This window comes from Colias eurytheme, chromosome 27 (genome assembly GCF_061535395.1).
Source record: "Colias eurytheme isolate Ceu_HAF_F1 chromosome 27, ilColEury1 Martin Lab GWU primary, whole genome shotgun sequence".
In the NCBI taxonomy this organism is placed as follows: domain Eukaryota; kingdom Metazoa; phylum Arthropoda; class Insecta; order Lepidoptera; family Pieridae; genus Colias; species Colias eurytheme.
The window spans coordinates 4,177,070-4,199,650 of record NC_143006.1 but is presented as its reverse complement, the minus strand read 5'-3'; the positions used below and the strand labels follow the sequence as shown (position 1 = coordinate 4,199,650).

Here is a 22,581-nt window from a genome sequence, read left to right as displayed (position 1 = left end):
CTAAGTTAAACAGATTTATTTTTCGGATGTTTTACTATTGTGTTGGTATTGAAATTTTCGTGTTTATAGTCGTTGGGACATTATGGTTCCTTGATAAATAGGCATAAATAAGCTATAATTTATTCCTAGCTAGCATACTTCGCAATTAATGGTCGGGCGTGACCCACTGTTCTAGTTAGAACCTGAATCGATCTAGTTTCACATTTTCTAGAACAAAGCTTGGTAATGATAGGTAAATGCTATCTCATTTGTAATAGAACACTTTTTTGGCGGGAAAATTGACAGGAGATAAATCAGAAATGTCATTACAGCCACTGGTCTAAGTAAGATAATAAATCGAATTATTGAATGATAAGTTTGATTTGCAATACCTAGGTAAAGGGTAGAGTCTATTTGTAAGTATAATATTTATGCTCTATAAAACACAAAAGTTAAGATTTATTTATCACAAACTACTTAGTAGACATTTAGCTTATATGCGGTCTATTTTTTTCGATTCAATAATATCAGTTTTTGCTCCAAAAATACATGGAGATACAAGTTTTCAACCAAATATTCTTATTATTATTTATTTACCATAATTCTTACATAATAATATATAATTAACATTGAACATTAATGATGTGATCATAAACTTATTCAAGTTTTTCTGTGCAGTTGTTATGTTACTTAATTTTTCTGTGGGAAACAATCTACCTACAATAATTAATATGCTTGTATAATAAACATTAATTCATCATTTAACTCGACTTTACAAGTACTATTAAATAGATTTATTACGGGCAAGTTTATCTCGAGATTAGTTAATCCGTAGCTTAGTTGTTACATCTAGATGGCCCAGAAAGATTTACTGTACAATGAAAACATTATATCGTGTACTGGATGTAAAATGTTTTAAATTTTAATACAGACTTGTATGATATTATTTATACATTAAATAAAATGAAATAGGTACACTATTAATAGTGATTGATGATTTTTATACGGTCAATAAAATAAATAGGTTAGTTTTTAAACGAGTTCAATAAGTCTTCAATTTAACAGTATTTTTGTATGTATTTTAAAATTTATATGCGCTCAAACAATTTTGATTATTCCGTCTTACTAGTCAGTAAGTGGTAGATATTTTTCGTTCGTTTACCCCAAAATAGAACCCCGTAAACAGATACGTTACTAATTGTGTTAAAACTTAGTTGAAATAACTGAAATCGAATCGGTAATAGATACGTAGGGTTGTCACAAGGCCACAATGATGTATCGATATGAGATATCGATATAATTTATACCATTCCTACATTACTACTGTTTGAAGTCTCAATGGAGCCACTTGAGTTAAATGTATGCTTTGAGACGGTTATCGTAACACGTGCGTTGGCTAACAGGATATTATGACTGCGCTTTTATTTTATGTACTTAAAAATAGTGATGTGGTGATATCGATTTTTAATCACATGATTTTGACTGTGAAAATGTTTGGATTGATATAATCGTAGGTGGAGGCGTTGTAATGTTGAACTTAATAATAAATATGTTAAAAGAAAAAAACTTTTTAAATAGGATACAAAAGTGACACTGGGGAATTATATGCTAATTGCTACCTTAATATAATGTTTTCATAACATCTTATTGTAATATCAGGTTGAATTAAAAACTATTGGCTTGTATACCGTGAAGAACAAATATAAATGTTGGCTTGATTGTTCATACCTGTTAAAGATTAAAGAAAGCTATACCATTGCAATTTGAATCTTAATAATAGTGTATATTGTATCTTAATGCGTAAAAAACAATACAACAAACGTTTATGCTAAGTATACACATAGTAATTGGCGTGTTTTTTCGCATCAAGTTGGCGGTTAGTATAATTTAAAGAAAAAAAATATGACGGCATGCATGTCGGACCGTTGCTTTGACAAGAAACCTGTGTGTATGTATTAGAACCTTTTTTGTGACCATGTTAGTCTATAACTCGTCCTTAATAAGCATGCCATGTTTCATATAAATATATATGACGAAAGGAATAATAAATCGTACTTAAAAGAACAAAAAAGCTAGTATTTGCTGATTGTTAATTAAATATAGTGTTATAATTACAATTTACCTGCGAATAGGTAACGTCAATAATTTAGATTGCAGCTTTATTCAAATTGTGTTAACATACCTACTAGGTACCTATACTTTTACAGTCATATATATTTTGAAACTATCTTAACTTACCAAGGTCTTCTATCACATACTTCTAAATAATGCATAATTAAATAATAGCGTATATTTTTTAAAAGGTTCAAACCGGTAGGAGCTTTCAATGTAATAGATTAAAATACGACTCGCCGGTTCCCGCCCAGACGTGAATTGTAGCTTTGTTAGAATCTGTTGCATTATTTTTCCATCTTTAAAACAACCTATTATTACAGTCAGCTGCGAAATAGTATATAATTTAATCAATTTAGTTAAGGCCGTTCTGTGTATGATTAGAATGGATGTGGATGTGGCAAATAAATTACAAGATGTGAGATTTTTAATTTTATTTGCGCTCTTGAGCAAACAGCTCAAACAATAATAAAAAAATGACTAAGTATTAAATTATTAAATTGCTGAAATATTCCTGAAAAATTAAAATGGTTGTAGAAGCCAAATTATTTATGGATGTGTAGAACAACTCATAACTATATGAAAACGATGTAGTGCATTGTAAGGATTTCAAAGTGACTAAATTTAAGACAATTATTGATTTTCATAATAAATAAGAAAATAGTAAAAATCGATATCGATGATTAGTGTCAGCGGTACATCACTACGTGCGATATGCTTCGGGTCAATGCACTCTATGCGTTCTTAATGAACGCAAGCGAGTGATAAAAATTATGAGATTTTTTCTAATGTCTAGGAAAGTTTTAGTTCGGTGGTCATTAGTCAATTTTGTGAGAAATTTATGATACTGACGCATTCTTTGATGAAGTAAAAGATTTTTTTGTATGTTACATATTTTTACTTATAGGTATCTACTTACTTAAATAAAATCGTTAGCGAGATTTATATGTATGCTATCAGCAGCTGCATAACTGCATATTTCAATTTTAAACATTTTTTTTTGTATAATATGAGTATTTGTAATAAACTTTTTTGGTTATACTCAGATCACTAATAAATTAATATGAAAATCAAATCGATTAATATTTAATAGGTATTGATAAAACTACAAGGAACCGAATTGATTGAACTTTAAGTATACATAGTTATAATATAATGTAACTTTTAATTATCACTAGTTACCTACATAGTATAAAACAAAGTCGCTGTCTATCCGTTCCTACTCCCTATATTATATCCTTAAATCTTTAAAACTACGCAATCGATTTTGAAGCAGTTTTTTTAATAGATAGTCTGATAGAGTAATACACTATGAAGGTTTCTGTATACATATTATATTTTGTTAAGTTTTTTACAAAGCGGGTGAAGTCGCGCATAACTATTAACTATATGCGAGAGAAACAGCGGTTTGAGCTTGTACGGATAATAAATGAAAATTAAAACAGTCTTGTGTGATATATTGTATATTCTGTCAATTTAAAAAATGTGTCACTGTTTACTTTAATATTATCATTATTAAGTACAAAGCTTATAAATGTTTTTGGGTCGTATTTAATTTAACTAGTCTTTTCAACGCGGTTTTGTATGCGCTTTACTAATTATTACTATAAGCAGCTGTAAATGTAGTATGAACATCTATTATCTTATAAAAACAAAAAATGCTTGCTAATGTTTAGACTTTAGAGATTAATATTTTGATCTGCGAAAAGTATTGATTTATAAAATAATGCTCTTAAAAATAGCACCGTTATCCTTGATCTGATTGAACCTAGTTCCACGTCGTTATTTGCATCGATATTTATATAAAATACATATACATAATAATAAAACGAATGCATGCTGTTTTTTTACGTTCCCAAAAATTACCAAGGTTTTCCAATACACAAGTTATTTAATTGATTATCATTTTCAAACTCGAGTAAGTATTTACTTATTCAACTAAACTTCTTACAAGTTTAAACATATTTAACTTAACCTTCAACATTTGTCGTTTACAGTAAACCAAGAATCCCATAAAATAAGCAAAACAATAATCTATTATTCCAAATCTATTTTTAAAGCGTTGATAAAGGTCAAATTGCTTTGAGGTCGCTGGTAGGAGGCCTCCCATTCATTGGAGCGGCCTTCAAGACGACCTAAGTGAGATGTAGCACGCAATTCTGGTCCCTGTGGGTATTGGTGTTATAATTATAGCATACCACTTTAAAACTTGGATGTTTGTATGTTGTTTTCACTGCGAGATATTTTTCACCAAATTTTTACTCTATGGGATATACTTTAGAACAGAGATTTGTTTCCATAAATAATAATTCACATGGCTTGTCTGTTAGAGATCGCATACTTGCAATAAGACTTACACATATTTAAACCAATCTTCTATTTTAGGTTATTCAACTTTTTTTCATATAACATCTATATATATAAAAGAAAGTCTGTATGTTCCAACACTTATAACTCGAGTTCTACTGAACCAATTTTCATGGTTTTAGATTCGTTGGATTTGTCTCCGTTCAGAATAGAAGAATAAATCATAAAAACAACAAAAACTAGACGAATAAATATTTTCCCAAAATTTTGATTTTCGTACATGTCAATCATTAGTTGTCAATCCTGTCAAATACGGAAAATAATGTTTGACATTCATGCGTTCAAAAATGTATTACTTATGTGTAAAATAATAAAAAATTAAAAAGGGTGAATAAATATTGTTTGTATTTATTTTAAAATCAATTATTAAAAAGTGCAATAAAAGCAGATACCTACATAAAAATTCCTCAAATATTTGTTTTTACGCGTGTTTTCAGAAATTAATAAGGTATTTTTGGTGGGGAAACTAACCAAGAAGTTTAGTTCGATTAATTATTAAAAAAATTCTATAAAAATGTAAAAATTCTGACAATTATTTGTTGCGATTTCGTCGACTGCGTCAACAATATTGCTATCAAATTGCTAAATTGCGATTTGAAGATTACATCCATTTATGCGATGCAATTAGCACAGAAGAAGGTGCAGAAAATGTTGGTCTATTGATTATTTTACCGGCGACATACACAGGTAGCCCAAGTGAATATGCGCAAGATGCAATGACATAATAATATGTTCGTCATTATGGTCGGCCAGATTTATTCATTACATTTATATGTAATCCGAAATGGATGGAAATTATTCAACTGCTGCTTCCCGTACAAATATCAAGTGATCGGCACGACATCACCACACGTGTTTTCAAGCAAAAAATCCGATCACTGATGAGTTACATTAATGGAACACATCTTTGGGATTATTCAATGATGGATGTATTCAATCGAATGACAACAATCTGGCTTGCAGCATGCATACATTTTAATTTGGTTAGTCGAAAGGATTCGGGCAGATAAAATATTATATGAGTGTGCGGGGATTGCTAATCCTGAAACCGATCTAGACCGACATAACGTTGTTATCACGAATATGATTCATGGACCGTGTGACACCATCAACCACCAATCACCATGCATGGTTGACAGTGAGTGTACCTGTACCAAAAGGTATCCACGAAAATTGATGGCAGAGACCATCACAGGCAACGATGGTTACTGTATCAACGTCGATCGCCCAATGATAATGGTAAAATTATTATCACAACTAAAGTGAAACGAAACGATGGCGTGGTCGATAACAGTTAAAGAATGAAAAGAGTTAATCCATGCTGCACAAATTATTAAAATTCAGTCATTTTTCTCTGAGACGTGTTTGAAGTAATAAAATAAAATACTATTACATATCAATCCATATAAATATTTATTTTGTATCATTGTATTACGTTCATCAAAGCCTAAATTAGTTCAGCTAAAAGGTAACACAACATTCATTGACAGGGCGGTACAAAGTTCGCCGGGACAGCTAGTAATAATATAAGTAACTAGCTGTTCCCCGCGGTTTCACCCGCATTGCTCCGCTCCTGTTGGTTAGCGTGATGATATATAGCCTATAGCCTTCCTCGATAAATGGGCTATCTAACACCGAAAGAATTTTTCAAATCGGACCGGTAGTTCCTGAGATTAGCGCGTTCAAACAAACAAACAAACAATCAAATTCTTCAGCTTTATAATATTAGTATAGATTTGGAGGTTTTAGATAATAGTCCTCTTAGTACATATTACTTTCGGGTTTTTATTCAATGTCAATGGCTAGACCAAACTCTCACAAGAAAGATTGGTCTTATATTGAGTCCACAGCCAAGCAGCGATCATTTCTCAACGTCATGATAAATTGCAAAAAAAACCTAATTGTCCAATTTTGCACGGTCCACATCAGTTTGACACACTAATACTTAAAAATATTGTACTTTCACTGGCAAACATATTATAAACTAGCTTTTCGCCAGCAGCTTCGCCTGCGTAGTTGAAGGAAAACCCGCATAGTTGTCGTTCCCGTGGGATTTTCGTGATAAAAACTATCCTATGTATTAATCCACGTTACCCTCTATGCGTGCCAAATTTCATAAAAATCGGCTCAGTTTTTGCGTGAAGGAGTAACAAACAAACATACATACAAACTTTCGCAGTTATAATATTAGTAGGATTCAAACAACCCAAAAGACTTGGCACGTAAATTATAAGGACGTTGTATTTCCTCCCATTGAGTCATAGAACGAGAAAATTGATTCACCAATTAATTTCATATATTTATAGCAATAAAGATCATAATCGCGCGCGAATAGCCATCTTAAAATACGATTAATTACTATTATTTGCCTTGTTGAGTGAATCATAGCCAGTGACGATCGTTAAAGGACGTAAGACGCTCGTTTGTTTTGTTTTTAATTTCGTTTCGCGCCATGTGTTCTAAAAAATAAAATTCAATTACTTAGTGTTGTTTTTGATATCGGTGTGAATGGTTGCTTGTTCTGTGCTTTTGTGATTTTAAAGTGAAAGTGTTGCTCTAGTAAAAAATAAATAAATAAAACTTTTTCAACATTGGATATTGTTCTAACGGTAAGTTTGGGAAATTGTAAATAATAAAGTTACAAATATTTTTCGTTTATTCTAATAGGTACGTGTATGTACTGAAATATTCCTTCTGTGTGTGGTTTCCTTCTGTTTGGTTGTGTTCTATAAGTATCTATGTACAAGTTATTATGTTATTGTTTTGTTATCGCTGTTCCCACGCTGTCTCATTTACTCATTATTCTTGTCTTAATAATAATTTCTAGATATTATGAAGTAATAACTGAAAAAGTAAATCCTTGGAACTTGATTTTATACTATATTTGAATTGCAATGCGAATTATTGAAATTTAAATGGTAATTCAATATTAATTTAAATTAATTCCTATATTTCCCTAATGAACAACATATTATTAGGCAAGCTGCATTAAATACTTACCTACCTATTTACATTTTTAATTATAAATTATGGTTTTTAAAATATTAACAAATAATTTGTCAAGTACTTTACAATCAATCTCTTTAATATATTTTAAAAAAGGTGCCATAATTTGTTTCATTAGGTTCTGTCTTCAATATACCTATAGACTATTATTATATTGGATGGAGCCATTAATTAAAGAGAAGAAGTATTTTTTTATATAATTATTGTAGGTAGATAACATTAAGGTAGGTCGTAGTTTATCTCAACACGCGTTGCCTAGCAACGCTTGCACATGCAATTATTCACTCGTAAAATCACATTAATATCGTTCATTGACACTTACGCATAATACTTACAGGCGAATTTATATATTAACTTGTTGAGAATACGAATCAAATTTAAATAAATACAAGTCATAATGAATCATAGCGATTACGTAAAAGTAATTAGTTCTTCGAATCAGGATAAGGTGTGTATGGGTTTTACAAAATTGAATAGAAAAGAGAATCCCATATTAATTACTATTCTCACAATGTACTTTTCTTAGAACGTACCTGCATGTGTCTGTTCATAGTATTGTTACTTATCTATAGGGTTTTTGAGTTCTACTAATTTTTGAAAATTGAATGTTGACTAGGTATGCTAATTATTTTTTAGTTTTAATTTTAAAGCATACCGTTTATAATAGAATATCATGTTTCTTCTTTCTTAATGCTTTTCTATACAGGATGTCCCACTTTCGGTATACTAAGCTCGAAGGATGTTATAGTTTTGCATACACTGAGTACGTAAAAAATACACATAAAATTCCAGGCGCATTTTTTTTGTCGGATAGATGAATTCTTAAAACTATTGCCACTCGCTATGCCACCCGCACGTGAGATATCTTGTTTTTATAGCCAAAATGCTCACATTAGCGAAGCGGTATATGCTAGATTGCTAGCTGCGCGAAGCTAGAGAAGAAAACATGGATTTTAAGGAAAAATTTAGCAAAAAAATTTTGACGTAATTTTGTTGTTTAAGTATTTTTTACGTGATCAGTGTATGCAAAACTACAAGGCCCTACGCGCTTAGTATACCGATAGTGGGACACCCTGTATAGCCATCAGCCATGCCATGTTATCAAGATATCTAAAGCAGTATTATTTCCAGTGTGGAAAAATAACAAAGCTATATATCGTCCCTATATTACCTTCTAGGGAAGCAGGTACCATCTTAGACCTCATCTCAGCTTAACATCAGGCGAGATTGTGGTCAAGCGCTTCCCTATTCACAATAAAAAAAAATCGACTAGCGTTATCACTTTCCCACACTGGAAGTAATACTGCTTTAAGACATGCTAACCCCCAGGTGACGCGTCTTGTAGTATTTAATAATCTACTATATAAAAATAAGTCGGGTTTTCCTTCCTGACGCTATAACTCCAGAATGCACGAACCGATTTCCACGGTTTTGCATTCGTTGGAAAGGTCTCGGGCTCCGTGAGGTTTATAGCAAAGAAAAGGTGTCTCTGGTGGCGAAACGGAGTTCGCCCATCGAGATATATGTATATATCTCGATGAGTTCGCCCGGTTTGCTAGTTTAAGGCTTATACATGCGCTAATAACCTTGACCATACTTGACGGATCTCAAACCTCTCCCGCTGCACCTTCTTTTTTCCTCGCATTTTGTATTTAAAAAGATACCAATCAGTGAAACAAAAAATCCTCGTCAGGGACTGTTGTGTAACTGATAATTTATTAAACATAAAATTTTCAGAGCTCTAAGTCAGCAGGTTACGAAGTTTATAGAGTATTTGCGGTAAAATCCACCAGGTAAAACCACGGCACATTTTTTTTCTAGAAATCTATTAACTTTGGAAAAAAGTTCTCGCGAGCAATTAAAGATCAAAGACCATCCTATTTTATATATTTTTTTCGGTATTGTGCTTTATGTTGTACCAGACTTTATAGAGGTTGAACATAGTCGAAATTGCCGGGTAACGCCTTAACATAAAATGTCAATAAATGTTAAAAAACAGGTTGTTTCTATGAATCACATCTATCAGATGTATAGTATTGATGTCATGATGACGTCACTGTTTGTTTACAAACTACAGGTATATTGTTGGTTATTGCGGTCATAAATTATAAAATAATGTTAACTGTTAACAGGGTTGGCACTTGGCACTATTGGGAAATTCTATTATAATTTCCAGAGTGTTGAAATTTTTTTATTATGATTGCTAAAATCCACGAAATAAAACATTTCTCCTTTGGAAACACATATAATTGCCTTTGACTGTTTATTTTCTAGCACTCATGTTTTAATCTTCCCCATAATTATCTATATCAAAATTGTAATTAAAAAACTAATATACTTTTGTAATAACACTAATTTTACGGCTACTAAAAATGAATTATGTATTAATTATATTATTACATAATATGCTAATTATTATTAAAAAGAATTGACTACCTAATATAGACTACCTGACACCTATTTAAGTGATAATTAGCTTGCAATTCCTTTACAAAAAAGGAAAATGATAATAATTAACGTAATTGTTGCGTCTTTAATTTATTACATTGACTTATAATAATAACTAGCTTACTGCCCGCGGCTTCGCCCGCTTTGTCTGAAACCTAATAAATTATATACAAAAACCTTCTTCTTAAATCACTATCTATAAAAAAACCGCATCAAAATCCGTTGCGTAGTTTTAAAGATTTAAGCATACAAAGGGACATAGGGACAGAAAAAGCGACTTTGTTTTATACTATGTAGTGATAAAGTAATAGGTACATGAAAACAATAAATCTCAGTCTCAAAAGAAAAGTCTAAAGTGCCACTCAAAAAGGGACACTTAAAATAATGTGTTTATAGAAAGTATTCCCTCTCAATTGGAAACATTTCAAGTAACACCATAATTTAAATGTTAAATGTAAATCTGGAATGTCGAGAAGCGTGTCAAGAGCATACAAGAGGTCTTGTTGCCGTGTGAGAAATTAACATATGACATTTTGTCGTGCGTTTTTTGAATATGGCAATGCTGTTGTTCTGTCATTTGAGTTTTCGGTTATGATGCTTCGGTTTATAAAATGAATGTAGGTACTATTAGATACTAGGCGCAAGAAATATTTTCTCTTTGTGTATATAATTTTAGACTATAGATTAATGAAGGGAGTTATTTAATTTTAAATGATGAGTGATACAAAAATAAAAGCTTTATATGATTGGTTTAATAAAAGTTGTGTCACCCCTATTGTTTCTATAAAAATACGATTAGCGAAATGATTATAAATTAATGGCAATCCGATCAATAAATGATTGGCATTAATATGTAATTAGAATTAATTATTTAATAAATTAACCTAACTGTTACTTTTATTATTCGATTCGAGTCGAAATCGATTACGATTTTCACACGTCATAAAATAACTTAGTACAGTCTGGGCACGTATACAATGTACTAAACTAAGGTTTTGTTACTTACATAAAATATTTTACGACCTCGGCCATTGCCCTAAGCCACCGTTGTCGGGTCCTAACCAAGTCTTGACCTAGGGTAAACTGAAAACAGACTGAAAACCTAGGTATTTATATCTGTAGTGTTTTGAATTAACATAGTAGGTAATAGCTTCAATATCGAAAAAAATAGCGAACGTAGATTTCGATATAAAAATTAAAATATTAAAAAAATCTCTTATATGGCCCAATCTTAGTAATTTATTTGTTAAGACTCGTCTCAATTTCAAAACTGTTTTAACTACTATTTCATATACAAATTACACGACTTAAGTATAACAAAAACCGAGTGGTTATTCATTTTATTGTTCAGCCTGAAGCATTCTCATGCAGATGTTCAGACATTTAGAAGGTATAGCGGAATACTAAAACTAACGTAATTACATTCATAACCATCTGAAACATTGTATTTCTTTATGAACAATCGTGTTATCGTTATAAGCTTCTACATAAAACGGTAATTGCAATTTGATTATCTATTAAAATACTATCAAACTATATCCATAATAAAATAACTAATACTCATCACTACCGTCTATCTATATTACCTATAATAAAAAACAATCACATTAATAGCCCAATCGGATTTATCAGTCGATCTTATAAGCAATTATAACTGTTCCGTGGGTGGTATTAGTCACTGGGTCATCGAAAAAAGTTTCCTACACTTGCTCGGCACTGCACACATACGAAACCTTTTTGCATACAAATTTTTTAATTGTATAACGATTGGTGTGGCCAGTATTAAAAAGTCATCGGGCTTTGACAAATGGTTCAAATTGCGAATTTATCTTCGCGGGAGAGATTCATGTGTTACTGCGCAAAATCAATACGAGCTTTTTTATGGTGCAGGGCTGTAGACATTTTCTATTCAAATTATTTATTGAAGTATTATGTATATAATATGTATTTATAATATAAGTAGTTATTTGGTTTAAATCTATTACAATTAATTTTCATTACTGCACCACCTATTGTTTTTCCCCTTTTTAATTCAAAATCCTACCCATAGGTTGCCTGGTAGAAATCGCTCAGTAGCGATAAGGCCGCCTTTTTGGCTTTATATTATATTGTCTTCTTCTTTTGTTATATTGTCTGTTTTTATTTGGTGCTAAATAAAGTGTATTTATTATTATTATTATTAATTGATATTGAATCACCAGGTCCAGTTTTTAACTAACAAAAAATAAACAGGATAGAAGGGACTTGCTCGTATAGGGTGGATAATTAAAATTTAAAACATATGGCATCCGAACTATGTATATTTCACTAGGGGCATATTAAAGACATATCATTTTATTATACATATTCTATTTCATCATTGTAAAATTTCATTCTTTTTGCAGCCCTACGTTGACGAAGGGTCAAAAGATAATCATTTTCTTCTTTAAATCCTAATTTGAAAGTCAAATTATTTGTCACGATCAGCACAAATATTTACATTTCAATTTGAATTCGTGAATGTCACTTCAGATAATGAACCGTTAAGTACAAAATGAAAGTATCCGAACGCTCATTCATATTGTAATTAGTTTTTAATCGATCAATTACAATCACGAAAACACCACTCATTGACCTTTTAACATTAATAAACATTTCACACGTGGCAACACTATTAAGCTGCTTTTACACTCGCGCGAAAAGCGAAGCGAATAACGCATTTGTAAACAGTCTATTCGATATTCGTCTTGAGATTCGCGTATTGGTGCTTTCGGACGTAATAAAGGGAAGACGAATGATCAACCACTTACGTGCTGGCCACGGACAATTCGCTATAGCGAAAATTCGCGCGGCGCGACTGGCGGCGCGTCTTGCGAATGAATCAAATGTATGGAAATGTACTGGGCATGCCACGCGCAGCGGCGACCAGCGAGACGACCGGCGAATTTCCCCGAGCGAATCGCGCGGCACGACTAGCGATCGAAACAAATGTATGAGTTATTACGGGCTACGGCGCAGGCCACGGAGTCGAGCGGCAGACGCGGCGACTACTCCCGGAGCAAACTTAATTTAAAATAGTTTGTTTTTTTTTTCGCGAAAATGGAGACGGAAGCTTTTATTGCAGAAATTCTAGCTAGACCAGCTATTTGGAAGTCTAGCCACCCGCAACATAATTTTTCATCATGCCTATATTTTTCATATTTTTGGTGGAATTCTCCGTCTGTAACACGATTTCTATTTAATTCGTGTACTCCACTATATCTTCCAAACATTAAATCTTGAGCAAAAAAGCTGCTACTCTCCAAACAACGTCGAGCTAACTTTGATAAAGCCATCTCGTCTCCTCGTCTACACTGGTCGCGGCGGCGAACGCAACTGCCCGTGGCGTGCTTACCGCGCCGCGCGAATTGCCGCGCCGCCCGTCGCGCCGTCCGCGTCGGTCGCGCCGCCGGTGTCCGTGGCCAAGGTGTTACACAGTCGTTCGCGTCGACTCGAGGCGAATGGCGAAAGTGTAAATTCACCATCAAGTATGTCTGACTAACGGCGTCTATTCATGAATATTCATTATTTATCTGTGCTGATAACACTGGCATCTGGTTTGCGCACGCACTAATCATGACTGGATTGGGCTTTTGAATTTTGAAGTGCGTAAGCGCGGGAATATTTTGACAGATTGGTAATGACTGTTTGAATAATAAATAATAATCATTTTCAGTTCGTTTATTACTGTGCTGTGTTTTATAAGCAATTAGCTTTCCGCCCCCTGTGTTTTAAACCTAATAAATTATACATATAAATCTTCTTTATCAATCTATCTATCCGATCTAAACCGCATCATAATCCGTCCGTCGTTTTAAAGATTTAAGCATACATAAGGATAGAAAAAGCGACTGTTTTATACTATGTAGTATGTGTGAAAGATATATTATAATTATCTAGGTACTAGTTCATTTCACAAAATGTAACAATTAAAGCACAGTATTACCATCCTACAGTATGGCGACGAATGTACTTGTGCAGAGAAACGGAGGGGAACTGGCGGGGGGTCGGGCGACGCGGGCCGCTTAATGCAATCACGCTGAGTTTGCATTAACTATCGCGAAAGGATGACGCAGTCGTATTTTTTGTGTAATAATTTTATTATACATAGGTACTTACATATTCTATTATGACGCGCAAAAACTGTTCCGTTTACGGATGTAAATCTACATTGAAATCCCAGAAGGAAACAATATTTCAGAAAGATTGTATTAATTGTATCTGTTGAATTAAAATCAAAGCTATGTATATGTTGTCCTCATTATTTTCTAATCAGATTGTACATCCCAATGCGAATGCATTACTTAGTTAAATGGTATAATATACAATTAAGAACATCCAAAAATAAAGTGTCCACGTAAATAATATTTAGCAGTGCAATATCTGTAATTATATATTTATGAACAAATAATTACATCAGATTTAATAATCGCAATTATTTTGAATGTACATATGAATAAATGATTTCATCATAATATTAATAATCAAAATTGTTTTATTTCCCATTTGTTGCAACCCTAGCGTATTTTCGTATGGCAGCGTAAGTACCTACGCTGGCGGCGGCATCGCGCGACATCAAAGGCGATTCCTTACTGTAGGAAATAATATTGTAATACTGTGATTAAAGTATGAATTAAAGCAGGAATAAATTGATTTAGCGTTGAAATTATAGACTGAAAATTAACCGAACATTAAATTTCTATTTTTCTAGTTTATTTAATTTCTCATAACTAGAGCTCAATTTGAATTTAATGCCTTATCGCTGTGAATAAATATTATTGCACATACTAAACGCATCTTCAATTTATAATAATTGCCAGTAATTATTGTTGCAATGACACGACTCGCTGTCAATGTTGCTATATTATAAGATAACAGAGATTGATGAGGAGTAATTAATTTTAATTTAGTGTTGACACTTAACATGATATAATGTTATGTAGATAATTAAGGTCTGTTAGGTGGCAGTATGAAACAATAATTTATATAAAAATGTAAAAATAAAGAAATGTATGTCAAGAACTGAAACGGTGCACTCAAATAAATAAATACTTGTGTTTTCTACGAAAGGGAAATTCATAACACGTATACTTTATAGGCGGTTTTACTGCTGCTAGATAAGTTTTTTTTACTTATCAGTCAGATAAATAATAATAAGTAATGCATACACCATGCTTCAAAAAACTGTGTGATAGGCTATCAGTGCCTTTACCTGAAATTGGCATTTACAATTATCGGTTATATCTCTTAAAAATAATTATTTTATATATAAGTTTCTATACTTTCTTCCTATATTTTGGAGAACATCACAAGTCTTAGGTACACGCCTGCGGCCTGGTATTACGTTTAAAAGTGTAAGGTTATAAAAAACACTTATGTTTAGGAATCTTATCACATTACAATATATACAAGATGTAGTTTTACAAAAACACGTTTAGTTCACATTGTAATAGAAAACTCGACAAGAATCTAGAAAGAGACATTTGTAGGGATACCTTGGTTTTGGAGATATTGGGATATTTTAATATTTATTCATTTTCTATTTAAAGACAATAGAGTATAGAGTATTTCTTGAGCATTTTATTGTTGAGTTAAATACATCTAAAAGGTGATAAGTTATGAAGATTGTGATGATAACTATTCAACAAACAATTAGGAAGAAATATGTTGAAATTTATTAATTTTCAGTATTGTAATTTGTAAACATATACGGTATTATATCAAAAGAAAAAGATAGGAAACAGTAAATGTTAATCATTTTCTGTATGTGAATATATGTACAGGGAAGAATGACTAATAAAAGCGACAATATATTCTTTTCTTCCTACACAAATACGCCCGATTCTCATAGAAAATAACATAAAACCAAATAAAACGTCAATAAATGCAGGCCCTACATCGACTGTCCTGGCGCCTACATCGGCGCCATCTTGGCGGGAAAACTGCAGACACGCATTCCTTTGGAAAATGCTAATTGTCAATAGTTTCTATAGTCTGTGGTATATGCTGAGAGCTGTGGCTGAGGCCTGAGAGAAATTGAGAGTTTATTATATTATTATTTGTGGTTACTTGTAGCAAGTTTTTTTATATGATATTTTTTACATGTTATGCCTTGAATGACAATGTTTTATTTTAATTTACTCAATATATATTTGGACTAATAACTCCATTTCTATAGTAATTATTAAGTACTTATACTTATTTATTAAGCGAATCACACGATATTATCACAAAATTTGAGTACCTACCTTATAATTTAAACTATTTATCCTGCAATTATCATTATTAAATACGGAACCTTCAAAAGAAAGAAAATGTTATCTTATATATAAAATTCTCGTGTCAGTGTCACAATGTTAGTCTGCATACTCCTCCGAAACGGGTGGACCGATTCTCATGAAATTTTCTGTGCATATCGGGTAAGTCTGAGAATCGGCCAACATCTATTTTTCATATGTACCACGGGCGAAGCCGGGGCGGACCGCTAGTGATAATATAAACATAGTAAAGCCATAGGAAACTAATAAATCATAAACTTTAGAAAGTGAACAATATAAGGAACTACAATAATGGGTGGATATTGACATATTGAAAGTAGAAAGTCGGACCTTTACGGTAACACACTGTTTAAATGATGTATTATTATGTTCAATAGAATATTATGTTACTTAATGTTGGAAGCTATAGTTTATTATCTAAACTAATATTACAAAGCAGAAGAGTTTGTTTGTTTGTTTGAAAAGGCTAATCTCAGGAACTAACTGCTCGATTTGATAAATTATTTCTGTGTTAGATAGCCCATTTATCGAGGAAGGCTAGTTATAAGGCTATATGCAGATGGAGCGTTGCCGAACTAAACCGAATAATTTATCGTCATTTCCATAAAGCTATGTGTGCTGTCATTTCGCCGTTGCACTGTACGTACACGGTGCTTCTGTGTGCGTGTTATGTTACCAGATAATGAAAAATTTCCCAAATTTTTGCCCGACTACGGAAGAAAGAGGGTTATGTTTTTCGAGTGTAGGTATGTATGTATAATATTTCTTTGACACGCCCTGCAGTATAAACTATTGGATCGATTTTGAGTTGTGACTTGTGAGGTGTCATTGCAATCATCTGAATTATGAAGGTAGCTGTGGTGGTAGTGACGTAGGCTACATAAATTATTAGCAGTCATGTTTTAATTTTTATTTTAATATAAATTCGGGTTTTTGATATTATTTTATAATATTGTAAAAATTATTTTATCACCTATCTAGTATCTACTAAAGTTATCTATACATGGACAAAATAATTTTATTCAATTTTTATTAAATAAATTACATTAAATTTATTAAATAAATTACATTAAAAAAAGTTTTTATTTTTCAAAACATATGAATGCAAATAGCGGTAGTTTTTTGTCGAGAATGCGGGAAATTTTATTTTCATCATATTATCCATCATGTGTTCACATGAATTAAATCGCAAGCGAAAACGACGCTTTTTATAAAAGTAACAAAAAAATGTATAATGCTTTTTAAAATAATCTAATAATGACCATGAACTTTTATTGCACTATACAAATAATCACATTCACGACCGAAAAATCCAACAGCACTACCCCGAATATCTTTTAACCATTTTACCCCTAAAAATGGCAAATTCATTTTCAAAATACTGGCAGCATACGTTGAAGTTTTGAATTCCTTCGTATTTGTAAAATTATTATTTGTATACAAAATTCAATAAGCCAAATAATCTACAGAAAATCTGTAAAACGATGTTTTATCTTTTTGTTTGTTTTCGGGAACAAGTTTTACAGCGTTTTAATATCACAAGACAGCATTTTTTTACTAAAATATCAAACCCCTTTTGACGTATTGCATGACACTAGAATCGCTATAGCACTAGCGGAGGAACGTATTCGTTTTTGATTTCGTATTTTCTTTGACAAGGGCGATGAATGATTGACATGCTCCATCTGTATTTTATTTTGTAATCTAAGGCTATATGTATATCATCACGCTAAGACCAACAGGAGTGGACCACTGCGAGTAAAACCGCAAGGCACAGCTAGTTTTATTTATTTATTTTTTTGTTATCTGTCATACAAGATATGTGTGTGAAGCAGAGAAAAATGAGAATCTTTTAAAATATTTAAAGATTGGTTACTATTCATAACCATTGTTTTAAAGATAAGATAAGATAGTAAAAACGTACAACAAAATAATACGTAAGAGCTTTTAACCACGATATTATTATATCCCTTAAATATAATAATAATTATATTAACCATTGATAATCGATTAAAACATTAATCCCATTATAGCTTTAGAATTTAGATGTAATTAAAACACCAGCGCTTGCTTTCAAATTTCAACTTCAAAACTTTAAAAAAAACTTGTGTTAACATTTCAATACTATTTATCATAAAGTTTTCTGCCCAAAAAGCTCACTATGCACTCGTATATCCCAAACTTATCTCTATTATGCAAGTTCAAAAGTTACAAGTAAAGTATCAAAATACATAAAACTACGATGTAATAGGACACTTCTCTCTAAGCCCGCCTAATTGGTGGAAATTAATACAAACTCAGATTTTACACAAAGCTTCCACACTATTTCAAGAGTTGTTTTCAAAACAATTCGCAAACATTCCAAGAATGCCACAAACCACAGAGTGCAGGAAACATTCTAAATATGGAAAGCAGTCTTTGATCTTAGCTTTATTTGTGGGCTTGTAAAATATTCTAACATATACGTATAGTAGTTATATTGTTATGGTATGTAGCGTCTTTATTAAAAAGATGCAATTTGCGTAATAGTCTTTATTGATTTTATTTTTATAGTATCTATCAACGAATAACTTACATTAAAACTTTAGTAAGGTATTTAGGTGTGTGTGACGTCATGAGAAATAAACTAGTTATAAAGAATAAATTAGTTTAGCTTTGTCTAGAATCTAATAAATTATATCCTAAAACTTTCCTCGAGAATCAGTATAAGTATTTATTAAAAAAAACAACCGCATCAAAATCCGTACACCAAACAATATTTAACAATCATAGAAAATATAAGTAACAAAATGAGTTATAGTTGCTCAAATAAATGAAGTCTTATAATAAACCCAGCCTAACATAATGCAATATCTAGCAGTCTTAACCCTTAGCAGGTATCGTGGGTCAAATTTGACCCAGAAGCGAACATTTTCAGTTATAATTCTTTTAATATTTATGTAACGACTGTGCGCTTCTACGTATTCTCAGTGCTTCACTAGCTGCGGCGGGGGGTGGAAGTGCAGCGCTGGGACTATCTTAGGAGCGGAGGTAAGTAGCTGTCTGGGTCACGTTTGACCCACGACACCAAATATGTAACTTTTTTCACTGGGTGTAATTACGTACTTTTTTTGTTTTAGTGTTTATTTGTACTACAATGGAGGCTTTTTGAACGATAGACAAATCGAGGAGTTGATATAGACGACTTAAGTGATGATTTGGAATCGGAAAATGAAAGGACACCAAATATAACCCAACTTTGTGACGACGAAATCATCGATGACGATCGAGACAGTCCCTAACCTGTTAGTTGCTCAGAAGACAGTATTTTGGAGTAAGTTCTGACGACAGTGAAAAAAAAAGAGGAGAATACGAGAATAAGAGAAAATACGAGAGATGAGAGCAAAGAAGATGAGGATGATGGTTGATGGTAGAAGTCATTTTGGTTTTGGTTGTCATTTTTTTTATTTTATGCTGATCTCAGAAGTAATATATTTTTTTGTTATTATAAAGATATGAGAAGTGCCATAAATATCTTTTAGTTAAATTTTTTCTTACATTTCTATTTTTTTTTATGTTTTAAGTTCACACTAACCAAAAAGTGCCAAAAAATAAGGTTAGTTACAAATGCGTGTAAAACATAATATTTTTTTATATATTCTAAAATGAAACAAAGTTAATTTTGTAAAAAAATATTTGTTTATTTCATGACTAACCATATTTTATACAAATTATAAAAAAATCAACGTTCTACAACAGATTGTTTGGTATGGGTAAAATTTGACCCACGATACCGGTAGTGTTGCCAAAAAAGGCGATACCAGCTAAGGGTTAACGCAGCCTAACATATCGCAATACCTAATTAAGATCACAATTCGGCTACTGCCCCTTGACCCTACTAATGGTTCACTTCCGTCGAACGGGTCACGAAACGTTATGTCACAGCTGTGAGAATTAATGACGTTTGAGGTTATGATAGTTGGTCTAAGTGGAACCACGTGGTTTAGAATTTAGGAAAAATATATATGAAAATTGAGAAAGGATGTTAGTTATAATTGAATACCGTGGGGAAATTGGCTCTTTCATATTATACGTTATTGGTATATTGTGTAATGAACTTATCGTTATTTATTGCATTTGTGAGTGGTGACATATTAACATTTATTAACATAATTTACAAATGTACCTACCTATCTTGCAATGCATTATATTTAAAGAATTAAGCTTTTAACTACCTATGTATATTTTAAAACTAAAGTAACTTTCGATTATTATCGATAACAGAAATCTTAAGTCTCTTGTCGTAGGTAGATAACTTAAAGTCAATAATTTATCCTCTAGGAAATCAAAAATATCAGACGGAAACAATACTATCTTATAAAACCACTAAAACATTGTCTAAATACATATCAACTCGCTACAGATAACAAAACAAAACATCCAAATAAAGATAGTCATTCGACCCCTTCCTACGACACGAACTTAATACTTCTAAAAGCCTTTTTGTTAGCAGTGTCATAATCCTGACCTGATACAATCTTGCTTTACCTTTATGGCTATCAGGTTTAATTTAAAACTCTCGCAAAGGTCTAATCTTTTATTATGTAATCGTAGATGGTTTGTTATGACGTATCAAAATCAAAAGGACGGTTAAAATTTCGAGATTTATGGACTATTAAATTGTTTTTATAGTTTGTGCATATGTTTTAGTTTATCATAACCGAGAAAGATAATATATTTCTACAAGTTAACTATAGAATGTTTCTTAATTTAGCCCTTATGTGTCGTTTCTAATATTTCTCTAATTACATATGACTGTATTCTTTATTAACGTTATATTTCTTCTTTCACAGGAAGTACAACAGACCTCACTCCCACTCTCATTGGAATATACGACGCCCTCCTCGAACCAGCAAAGAGCTTAAGGCCAGATGCGATCCGCCTAGAAACAGCCAAAGATGCTAGAAACGACCCACCAGTACAAAACATTCCAAAAACAATGACAGAAGATAAGGACAGCGCGAAAGCAGACGTTTGCTCCAGCCCACCAAAGGACCCATCGAAGATTGCAGGCAGCGTCAAACTTCCCATTGCCTCGCTTAACAAAAGTTCCCTGTACAACATTCGAACTAAAAGTGATAACAATGGTGCTAGTGATAAATGTGACTTTACCAGTGATGTCGATGTTAATAACAAAGCGCAAAAGGTGTTCAAAGAAACGAAAACAGAAACTGCATTCGATAACCTTTCGCCGAACGTTAAACGAATGTTGTCCAGCGCGTCTGAGACGACGACGTTGCGATTTCAAAAGAAAACAAACAGTATTGCTAGATCATCGACACGTAAATGTAATATCCCCTTAGTAGGAGCTACTTCTAAAATATCTCAGTCCGGTGTCGAAATATTACCATCAGTAGAAATTTATGATCAACCATGCGGACTAAAATCATTTGGCAAAATACCGGATGAAAAAGTAGAATCTCCACAAAAATTAATTAGACCAGAATTTAAAATTGATGAGCCAGAAACATATGACGTTCCCACAAATAATCAGCTGGCTATTTACGATGTACCTAATAATAATAAAACTGCATTTGAATCATTATCCTTGCCATACATCGATCAATCTATCGAACTCTCTATAACTTCGAATGATAGAGAATTCGATATAAAACTATCATCAAAAGACAATTCTCCATTGAAACCTGAAAAAACATCAACGCCTCAGGTGTCACCGGCGAAATTTCCAAAAACAAATGATGCAGTTAGTACTCTTCCTAGGAAAGAACCGAAAGAGGTATCGAAACAGCTAATAAAATCAGGTCCTTTTCCGCAAGCAATAGGATCTACGGGAAACTTGAAATTGGGACCAGAGAAAGAAGTTGTGCGTCTCAATCCGCCTGTACAAGTGACTAGACCGCTTTCCATGAGTTCCATTGCTTCGTCGAGTTCAACATCAAGCAGTGGTGTTCAAAATAAGGGAGGAGTGAACTCCGCATACCTTGCTTCGATCGAGAGCTTGGACGACCATAGTGATGTCGACATGACATCTGCTAATGGAAGCAATAACTTTGTTAATAACGCTGGGGTGTTGAAGGCGAGCATATCAGAAGAGAGTCGAACGGAGACGATACCAAGTAAGTAAATTTTGAAGCTGAAATTAAATTTCTATTTTGGTTGTGATATGTTAATTAATCGGGTAATAGTTTTCACTGTTAGTTCTGAATTAAAATCTACGTCTTTACGCAGCATTCGTATCATAAAACATTTACTTTTTAACAACTTCAATACACACTTTTTTACATCCTAATAACATGTCAATTGTCATAGTCAGATAACAGGCCATTGAATCAATTGTTTTCTTTAAACATTTCCACAATAATCTCAAACATAA

General features: G+C 32.4%; 1 protein-coding gene across 1 annotated transcript in view; it reads left to right on the top strand.

Annotated features, from left to right (window-relative positions):
* The window catches only part of GEFmeso (Guanine nucleotide exchange factor in mesoderm), an 83,053-nt gene that overhangs the window by 34,666 nt on the left and 25,806 nt on the right, over positions 1-22,581 (top strand). The window contains exon 2 of the mRNA XM_090117357.1: positions 21,041-22,324. Within this exon, the coding sequence (XP_089973483.1) occupies positions 21,041-22,324 (1,284 nt within the window). The remainder of the gene's footprint in view (positions 1-21,040; positions 22,325-22,581) is intronic.